General features: G+C 44.2%; 1 protein-coding gene across 1 annotated transcript; it reads right to left on the bottom strand.

Moving 5' to 3' along the window:
- Window positions 1-388: 388 nt before the first annotated feature.
- LOC128590566 (phorbol-12-myristate-13-acetate-induced protein 1-like) lies at window positions 389-934 on the bottom strand. The gene has a single exon (XM_053597906.1). It carries the CDS (start codon window positions 757-759, stop codon window positions 601-603), a length of 159 nt encoding a protein of 52 aa, XP_053453881.1. The 5' UTR covers window positions 760-934; the 3' UTR covers window positions 389-600.
- Window positions 935-10,812: the final 9,878 nt, after the last annotated feature.

Raw genomic sequence — 10,812 nt, 5'->3', positions numbered from 1 at the left:
CCCACGGAACACATTTAATGAAAGTCATCTGAACAGAATACAATTTGAATCAGAACAAATTAACTTATTTTACATTATGTAGTGACCTATGCAATCAACATTCAATAACATTCAGTGTTCTCAGAACGAAATTTGTCCTTTTAACAAGACAATATATATAAACTAAATAGTATACAGTGCTCTGAAGTTGGCACTGAAAAGTAAAAAAACAAAAACAAAAAAAAACCCGACACTGAACTATTTCTTTCAGCCTTAATGTTATTTTCAACTCCTTTTATACCAGGCTGGGCAATGACCTTCAGCAAAAATAACAGAATAATTCTCTAACTAAAAAGTGTTGTTTTCAAATAAACAAAGTAGTTCTACAATGTTCTCGCAGCCCCAAAAATGACATATGAAAACCCCCCCCACAGAAATTCTTCTGAGGTATTCCATCTTCACTTCTCAAGGGCATCCACAGCAAGTGAATGCTCCTTTTCACTCCTCTCAATTACATGCAATGAGACCTCTCTTCGAATTTATGAAATTTGTACCACTTGCACCTATTGTGGGAAACTTCCCTTTCGAAGGAGTCCCCTTATGCACAAGTTTTTGTTGCAGTCAGGTTCCTGAGCAGAAGAATTTGGTTATCAGATTCAGAAGTTTCTGCCGAAAATTCAGTTTGTCTCCCAGTCTCCTGAGCTGAGCAGCACACTCCTCTTCCAGCTCAGTGCGCGCGGGGCTCGGTTGCGCGTTCTTACGCGCCTTCTTCCCGGCCATCTCCGCAAGTGCCGCCGCGAACGCTGCTGCGGATCCCGGGGTCTCAGTCTCCCAGCCCGAGCACCTCGGGCGTCTGCAGGATGCGAAGTGCGCGCGGGCAGCCGGGCGGGACCGGGTGGCGGTACGGGAAAAACGAGAAGCACGAAGCTACCAAACGCACAGTCGTGCCGGGAACCTCTGAGGTCCCCCACTGAATGTTTTTAATTGGCTTGTCAAAGGTCAAAATAACGGTAAATAGCTGGATTCATCTCTTGGTTCTCTATTCTGTCCTAGACATCTACTTCTCTGTTTTTGTGCCAGTGCCATACTGTTTTGATCACTATCTATTTACAGTATAATCTGAGGTCTGGTAGCATGATTCCTCCTGCTTTGTTTTTATTTCTGAGTAATGTTTTGGCTATTCGAGGTTTTTTCTGATTCCATATAAAACGAAGTATTATTTTTTCAAGATCTTTAAAGTGTGACAGTGGAGCTTTAATAGGGATTGCATTAAAATTGTATATTGCTTTGGGCAGTACGGACATTTTAACAATGTTGATTCTTCCCAGCCATGAGCATGGTTATGTTTTTCCATTTGTTAATATTTTCAGCTATTTCTTTTCTTAGAGTTTCATAGTTCTTTTTATAGATATCTTTCCTGTCCTTTGTTAAATAAACTCCCAAATATTTCATCTTCTTTGGCACTACTGTGAATGGAATAGAGTCCTTAACTTTTTTTTCAGCTTGACTATTGTTGGTATATATAAAGGCTACCGATTTATGAGTGTTGATTTTGTAACTCGAGACACTGTTCTATTCCTTGATCACTTCTAAGAGTTTTGTAGTAGAATCCCTAGTGTTTTCCAGATATACAATCATATCATCTGCGAAGAGCGAAAGTTTGATCTCTTCTGACCCTATGTGGATACCCTTGATTGCCTTTTCTTCCCTAATTCCAATGGCTTAAACTTCTGTTACAATGTGAAATAGCAGTGGAGACAATGGGCAGCCTTGTCTGGCTCCTGATCTGAGTGGAAATCATTTCAATTTAACTCCATTCAATATGATTTGGCTGTGGGTTTCCTGTAGATGGCCTCTATTAGTTTAAGAAATGTCCCTTCTATACCAATTTTCTTAAGTGTTCTGATCATGAAGGGATGCTGGATATTATCAAAAGCTTTTTCTGCATCAATTGAGAGAATCATATGGTCTTTGGCTTTTAATTTGTTTATGTGCTCAATTATAATTATAGATTTACGGATATTGAACCAGCCTTGAGACCCTGGGATAAACCCGACTTGGTCATGATGTATAATTTGTTTGATGTGTTGCTGGATTCTGTTTGTTAGGATCTTGTTGAATATTTTGCATCTGTATTCATTAGTGATATTGGTTTATAATTTTCTTTTCTTGTTGGGTCTTTTCCTGGTTTGGGGATCAGGGTGATGTTTGCTTTATAGAACGTGTTGGGTAGTCTTCCTTCTTTTTCTACGTTTTGGAACAGGTTGAGTAATATCGGTACTAATTTCTCTTAAAGGTTTGGTAGAATTCTGACGTGAAGCCATCTGGTCCCGGGCTTTTCTTTTAAGGGAAATTTTGTATGGTTGATGCTATTTCAGAACTTGATATGGGCCTATTCAACATTTCCACTTGATTCTGGCTAAGTCTTGGAAGGTGACGTGCTTCCAAGTATTGATCAATTTCCTTCAGATTTTCATATTTCTGAGAATAAAGTTTCTTATAATATTCATTAAGGATTTTTTGAATTTCTGAGGAGTCTGTTGTTATTTTGTCTTTGTCATTTCTGATTGATGAAATTAGAGATTTTACTCTTTTAGTTTAGCCAAATTTTTATCTATTTTATTGACCTTTTCAAAAAACCAACTTTTGGATTTATTGATCTGTTGTATAATTCTTTTGTTCTCAATTTTATTTAGTTCTGCTCTAATTTTGGTTATTTCTTTTCTTCTACTGGGTTTGGGGTTGGAATGTTCTTCCTTTTCCAGTTGCTTGAGATGTCCCATTAAGTTGTACTAACTTCCTCTCTTTCCATTCTCCTGAGGAAGGCTTGCAGTGCTATAAATTTCCCTCTTAGGACTGCCTTTGTAATATCCCAGAGGTTCTGATAATTCATGTCTTCATTGTCGTTTTGTTCCAAAAATTTGGCAATTTCCTTCTTAATCTCATCTCTGACCCAGCTATCATTCAGCATAAGGTTATTTAACTTCCATGTTTTTGTATGAGTATGCAGATTCCTGTTGTTACTCAGCTCAACTTTTATTCCATGGTGGTCTGAGAAGAAGCAAGAAATAATTTCTATTCCTTTTTATTTACTGAGGTTAGACTTCTGATCTAAGATATGATCGATTTGGAGTATGTTCTGTGAACTCATGAGAAGTATATGTATTCAGTTTTGTTGGGATGAAATGTTGTGTAGATGTCTGCTAAATCCAAATGTTGGATGGTTAAGTTTAAATCTAAAATTTCTTTGCTCAGCTTCTAATTGGAGAATCGATCTAACACTGCCAAAGGAGTGTTGAAATCTCCAACTATTATGGAGCTGGAGGAAATCAAGTTGCTCATGTCTGTTAGAGTTTCTCTTAATATAAATTGAGGTGCATTCTGGTTGGGTGCATAGAAATTAATAATTGAAGTCTCGTCATATTGAGTATTACCCTTAACAAATATGAAGTGACCGTTCTTATCCTTCCTTACTTTTGTTGGTTTAAAGCCTTTTGTATCTGCAAATAGAATTGCAACACCTGCTTTTTTCTGATTAACATTTGCCTGAAATATGGATGACCATCTTTTCACCTTGAGTCTATATTTATCTTTAAGGTAAGATGTGACTCTTGTATGCAGCAAATATCTTGCCTGAGTTTTTGTATCCAGTTAGCTAACCTGTGCCTCTTTAGAGGACAGTTTAAGCCGTTCACATTAATGGAGAATATTGGTAAGTCTGGTAAAATTTTGGGTATCAAGTTTTTTGAAAGTCCAGTGACATTTTTAATCCTTTCACCAGTGTGGAAGTTGGAGTTTGATCAAAATTTTCTGAGTGAGTTTACTTTTGTGGTAGAGAATTGTGCTGGTCATTATGGAGGATAGGTCTGAGAATATCCTGAAGAGCTGGTTTGGTTATGGCAAATTTCTTCAACGTGTGAATGTCATTAAAGTATTTAATTTCTCCATCATAAATGAAACTCAGTTTAGCTGGATACAGGATCCTGGGTTGAAAGTTATTTTGCTTTAGGAGATTAAAAGTCGATGACCACCCTCTTCTGGCTTGAAAAGTTTCAGCAGAGAGATCTGAAGTCATTCTAATATTCTTCCCCATTGTAGGTAATGGCTTTCTTCCATCTGGCTGCTTTGAGAATTTTCTCCTTCATATTAACTTTAGTGAAGTTAATTATGATATGCCTGGGGGATGTCTTATTTGGATTGAGTCATGCTGGGGTTCTGAAACTGTCTGCTATCTGAATTTCAGAATCTCTTGGCATGTCTGGAAAATTCTCTCTCATAATTTCAAGGAGAAGGGCCTCTGTGCCTTGAGAGGCCACTTCATCACTTTCAGGGATTCCAATGAAGCGGATATTAGCCTTCTTTGAATTATCCCAGAGCTCTCTGAGAGAATGAACTGTTTTTGTTCTCCATTTCTCTTCCTCTTTGAGAGTTTCGGAGCATTCAAAGGCTTTGTCTTCAATGTCTGAAATCCTTTCTTCTGCTTGCTCCACTCTGTTTCTGAGGGATTCTACTGTATTTTTCAGATCTTTGAGGGCTGCAAATTCTTGCTTCAGTGCGTCAAAATCTTTGGCGGTTTTGTCTTTAAATTGTTAAATTCTTGAGACAACTTTTGAATTTCTTCTCGCATTTCTAATTCTGACTTTTGAATTGCTCCTCGAATTTCTAATTCCAAATTTTCCTCCATTCTATTAATCTTGTTTGCAATCCAAATTCTGAATTTGATTCCTGACATCTCGGCCAGCTGTTTATGAATGGGATCTTCAGTTACATCTGCCATATCTTTCCTTGGGGGCTGGGGGGGTTGATCTATTCTGGTTATTCATGTTACCAGAGTTTTTCCACTGATTCCACCCCATGATTGTTTTACACCGTTTGATTTTTCCCCTGGAGCTTTGTCAAGGACCTGTACAGTGCTATGGCCTGTGGAACTGGGGCCCTGTTTGGTGTGGTGGGGCTAAGTGGTTCTGTCTTGTTTTCAGGTGGTCTCTGTTCAACCCTAGTGAAACAGTTACTCTGGGTTGAAGTCTCAGGTGTGGAGCAATACCAGCAATTAAGTCACCCTGCCCACCACAGCCAACAATTGGAAAAGGAAAATCAAACCTTCCTACAACCACACACCTAGGGCACCACCTGAATAGTCCTCTGGTGATTGGCTCAGTTCAAAAAGTCCAAATCAATTGTCTCAGTCAGTAACTGTCTCAGGTGGGAGAGTTTAAAAGGTCTCTGGCAACTGGATCGCAAGGGTCTGGTGACTACTCAGATATGGCTTGCTCCAGTGCTCTGTGGAGTCAGGAGGACCCACCCAGCAAATAGATCAGTCTGGGAAGGTTGATGCCTCCTTCCCCACCTTGCACCTCTTTCACACCCAGTCACTGATAGCCCTGCAGGGCTGTGACTCAGTTGCCTGTAGTGAACCAATACTCCAGGGGTTTGCGCCTGCCTGAATCACAAGGAAATCTATTTCTGCTCAGCCAGGCCGCTGTTCTCTGCCTCTATCTAGCAGGGGGAGGTGAGGCCTGACAACCTCGGGCGGTTGATGGAGGCTGGGGGGTGTTCACTCAGTTCTGGCCCCACCACTTCTGTTACTGACAGAAGAGAACAGAACAACTTTGCGGGAATTTGTTTCTGTCCCTGCTAAATTCCCCTGCAGAAGAGAAGCTGTTTTGAGTTCCCAGAGCCTGTGCCTCAGGCCCCGTCTTTGTTCCTGCAGGTTTGTATTTGGTTAGCTGTCAGTTCTAGCCACCTGTTTTCCTTTGTCTATAGGCTGCAATCCCCTGAGGGCCCGGTGCATCTTAGGCTCAGTAAAGCGGTCCTCTGGGTCAGCCCCACCCTGGGAACTTCCTGGCTCTGCACATGCGTTTCTAGTCCCCATGCTCCATCCAGGCCGGTACTGCGTCAGGCAAACCCTTTACTCATGGGGCCTGCGTTTCCGTCCCAGATCTGTTCCAGGGTGGTTGCCCCCTGAGTAGATGCCCGGCCTCCTCTGGTTGCCCAGGGAGACAGAGGGTATAGCTTCAGAATATCCAGGAGTTAGCCCTATTGTTGCCAAAAGACAGCTTCTGCTTTGTGCCTCTGGGCAACGCTGCTCCAGTGTGGTTCCCTCTCAGCAGACTGTCCTCTCCTCACTCCCATGCCGCAGAGTCAGCACTGACCAGCTGCAGTTTAGGCCCTGTCCACACCCCTTGAGAAATCACCCAAGAATCTGGACTCCTTGGGGACAGGCCTCCAGACCTCAGAGTGAGAGTGGAGGGGAGTTCTGGGAGCACAGAGTTGCAGGTACAGAATATATACAGTTTTATACAGTTTTATGCCTGGCAGGAGAACACTGTGGCACCCTAGTAGGGGAGGTAGGTCCAGTTTTTAGAGGGTCTCTCCCTTGGAGTGTAGTGGGAAGACCTTTAACTCTGCTCATTTGTTTGTGGGGCACTCTGAGCTGTTCTCATGGGGGAGGGGACTCCTGTCCGCTTGGTGATGGATTTTGTACCTTTTGTTTGTATGCTTGGGGTCGCATCTCACCTCAGCGGGGTTGATGTGCGTTCTTCAACCTTCTCTCTTGGTGCGGCTCTAATCCAGCCGGTTACTTGCTAAATTTCTGTCCTTTAACTCTCCTTCTGGATGGGAACCTCTGTGGAAAGCTGGCTTCAGTCAGCCATCTTGTCTCAGCCCCCAGGAAACAGGTTTTTTGAAGGCATCTTTGTCTTATGAAAATGAGGTGCTCAGTCAGGGGGGCCCTTGTTGAGAAAGTATTCGCCGCAAACTCATAGCACCCTCTTCTTGGCTTTATTATGGGTAATCTAGAAAAATAAGAGGGCTCAAGATGATCCAAGTCCTACAGAAGCTCCAAAGCAAATAACCAGAGAGGTCCAGATGGAGAGGAGGCACACTTCCTGGGGAACAGAGGATTACAAATTCAAAAACAAGTGGGCTTCCCTGGGGGTAGGTAGCCCCCTGGGTAGCCAATCCCAGGATATGTTAAGCGGCCAGGCTTAACATATCCTGGCATTGGCTGGAGAACAGACAGGAAAAGAGCAGAGTAGACTGAAGAAACAAAGCAAGGGTTCAGCGGCAAGCGAAGGTGTGTAGGGGACCTGACATGACAGAGCTGGCTTCACGAATCAGTGGGCAAAGACAGGTTGTCTTGTAAACAGCATTGGGAAGACCCATCATCCCTATGGAGGAATGTGAAACTATATTATTGTCCCATGTCACATAGGAAGGTGGACTCTATGGTGGACCTACATGTGAGCGGTCCACCCACAAAATTATGTGGTGTGTGTGTCCTTTGGAACCAGGGAGGGAAGGACTTCTTTCTTTTTGAGGCAGAGTCTCATTCTCTGCCCTCTGTAGAGTGCTGTGGCATCATAGCTCACAGCAACCTCTAACTCTTGAGCTTAAGCAATCCTTTAGCCTCAGCCTCCCGAGTAGCTGTGACTACAGGTGCCGCCACAATGCCTGGCTATTTTTAGAGACGGAGTCTCACTCTTGCTCAGCCTAGTCTCAAACTCCTGAGCTCTAGTGATCCCGTCTGCCTCAGCCTTCCAGAGTGCTAGGATTATAGGCATGAGTCCTTCCCTGCTGGGAAGGACTTCTTGAACAAAATTTCAATATTGCAGACTTTAAGACAGAACCAAACCAAATCAAAAAACCTAATGTGATTATACTACCTTAAGGATTTTCTGTATTGTTGTTCAAAAAGTATACCAAACGCTTATAACCCAGTAATAATAAAAAATAACCTATTTTAAAAATGCACAAAGGATCTCAGTGGACATTTCTTCAAGGGAGACATACAAATGGCTGGTAAGTGCATGGAAGCTGTTCAACATTATTAGCCATTAGGGAGATACCACGTCACATCTACAAGGATGAACGCTAGAAGAAAGATGGGTATGACAGATATTGGTGAGAAAATGAAGAAGCTGGGATTTTCCTGCATTGCTGGTGGGAATGTAAAATGGTGCAGCCACTGTGGCAAACAGTTCGGCAGTTCCTGAAAATATTAAACACAGAGTTAGCACAGAATTCCACTCTTAAGTCTATACCCAAAAGAAATTAAAACTTATGTCCCTACAATAATTTTTTTTTGTTTTGAGACACCCAGGCTGGAGTGTAATGGTGTCATCACAGCTCACTGCAACCTTTAACTCTTGGACTCAAGCAATTCTCTTGTCTCAGCCTCCCAAGTGACTGGGATTACAGGTTTGCACCACGATGTTGGCCGATTTTTTTTTATATTTTTAATAGAGACAGGGTCTCGCTTTTGCTCAGGTTGATCTCCAATGTTGGCCTCGCAGAGTGCTAGGATTCTAGGCGTGAGCTGCCGCACCTCACCCAGGCAATATAATTTGTGTACACAAATGTTCAAGGCAGTGTTACATGTGACAGGTAATAAGAGGAAACAAACCAGATGTCCATCAAGTAATGAATGATCAATACAATGTGGCTTATTCATATGATGAAATAGTATTTGTGATCAATACAAAGTGGCTTATTCATAGGATGAAATAGTATTTGGCAGTAAAGAATGAAGTATTGAGAAATGCTACAACACAAATGAACCTTGAAAACGTTATGCTAAGCAGAAGAAGCCAGTTACAGAAAACCACGCCTCGTGTGATTTCATTTATATGGAATGTTCAGAATGGGTGAATCGATTAAGACAGAAAGTAGATCAGCGGTTGGACAGAGCTGGAACTCTGGGTGGGTAATGGGAAGTGACTATTAATGGGTATGTGGCTTATTTCGGAGATGATGGAAATGTTATTAAAATCGATCGTGACGATGCTCGCACAATTCTGTGGATGTACTAAAAAACATTTAGTGTATTGGGTGAGTTGTACAATATGTGATTTATATCTTAATTAAGCTGTTAAAAAACTATACCATAAAGTCACTAAAAATACACCATAGTGAGAGAAGATGCTTGTCTAACACTGAAAAGGAAATAATGTGTCAGCCAAAAATTGGTAGACTATTTAAGGAAATACTGCAAATCAACAAGAAAAGGAAATGAACAGGCAATTCGCAGAAGAGAAAGCTCAAAGAGTAACAACCGTGTGAAGAGATACTTTGCCTCTGTTGTAAAAAGAGAATTGCAAAGTAAAAACACAATGTGACCTCAATTTAAATCTATCAGACTGGCAAAAACAAAAAAAAAAAGGATGCTGATGCTGGTGGGGACACGGGGTATGGACCCCTGTGCATTTGTAGAACATCACTAATAAATACCCACCTGTGTTGACTGGCACGTATGTTGAGAGGGCAATCTGGCAGAGTGTCATGAATTCTGAACTTGGCGTTCTGCTTCTGGGTGCATATGTGTGCAGGCACATAGCCTGCCCATGGTCTCCGTCTCACCCGTCCATGAGGGCACAGAGGTGTGTTTGGTGGGGAGATGAAAACAACTGGGGTACCCATAACTTGGGGGGAGGCACGTGAAACGTGCTAGACACACACCAGAGGGCTCTGTGTAGCACTTGGGAACGACGCGGGAGACCACGCTGAGCAATGTGAGTGCGTCCTGAAAACCGATGGCAGGGCAAAGAAAGCGAGCAGCAGACACCAGGCAGCCCTGTCTGTAGAAGCAAACATGCAGGCAGACACCGGGGGCACTGGGCAGACACGGGGGGACACTGGGCAGACACCGGGGGCACTGGGCAGACACAGGGGGACACTGGGCAGACATCGGGGGCACTGGGCAGACACGGGGGGACACTGGGCAGACACCGGGGGCACTGGGCAGACACGGGGGGACACTGGGCAGACACCGGGGACACTGGGCAGACACGGGGGGACACTGGGCAGACACCGGGGACACTGGGCAGACATGGGGGGAACACTGGGCAGACACCGGGGGCACTGGGCAGACACGGGGGGGACACTGGGCAGACACCAGGGACACTGGGCACACACTGGGGGGCACTGGGCACACACTGGGGGGCACTGGGCAGACACTGGGGGCACTGGACAGATATGGGGGGCACTGGGCACACACTTGGGGGCACTGGGCACACCATGGGGAGCACTGGGCACACACTGGGCACTGTGCTCTTTCAAGGATATGTTTAAACAACAAGATGCATATTAACTCCCTGGCATGCTCGCCTAAGAGGGGTGGTTGAAACAGGAATGCAAAGGGGAAAAAATAAATCCAATGAGAGAAAGGAGATTGTTTTTTAACATTTATCATTTTCTGGCCCTGTGCACTGACTAGAAAAAGCAACTTATGAACTTGTTTGGATCCACTGCCTTACACTTAAATGTCAAGGAGCTCAGGCGGCCCCACTGGTGGTCCCTTTGCAATGCTGCTTCCCAGGCCGGAGCTTTGAGGTTTCTTTTCTAACCGGTCGGGGCTGGGACCCAGCATTGTGTATTTCTAACAGACTGGCCTTGTGATTCGGCACAGGTGGCCCTTAGTCTGTTTGAGAAGCTGGTCAAGACAGAGCCACGGTTCCCTCCTTGGCTTGGACACTTACTTCTCTTTGCTCACTGGTGTTGGGCTTGGCCTTGCTTTGGTCTGTGTGGCCTCAGTCTTGCCTGGCTGGAATCTGCTGTCTGCTCTGTGCTCGCTCAACACGTGGCTGGGTCTCCATACTGGCTTTGCTTGGTGGATGTGGCATTGGACCCTCCACCTGCCTCATCGTGGTCAGCAGCCCAGGTCAGCGCTCACGGTTCCTGTGGCCTCCGTCCTGTGAGCCAAGGTGGGGCAATGTCTCTGGTCCCAAGGCAGGCAAGAGCATGTCGGCTGGGTCTGCAGTGAGAGCTGCTGGGGACCTAGATTGCCACAGGCCCCTCTGCCTGCTGGGCACACACTGGGGGGCACTGGGTACACAT

Source organism: Nycticebus coucang, chromosome 7 (assembly GCF_027406575.1).
Source record: "Nycticebus coucang isolate mNycCou1 chromosome 7, mNycCou1.pri, whole genome shotgun sequence".
Lineage (NCBI taxonomy): Eukaryota > Metazoa > Chordata > Mammalia > Primates > Lorisidae > Nycticebus > Nycticebus coucang.
The sequence above is the reverse complement of the archived record's forward strand: the minus strand, read 5'-3'. Positions and strand labels throughout refer to the sequence as shown.

What these genes read in the sequence shown, in the direction of transcription:
- LOC128590566 (XM_053597906.1), bottom strand. Translation starts at nt 759, where the DNA reads ATGGCCGGGAAGAAGGCGCGTAAGAACGCGCAACCGAGCCCCGCGCGC.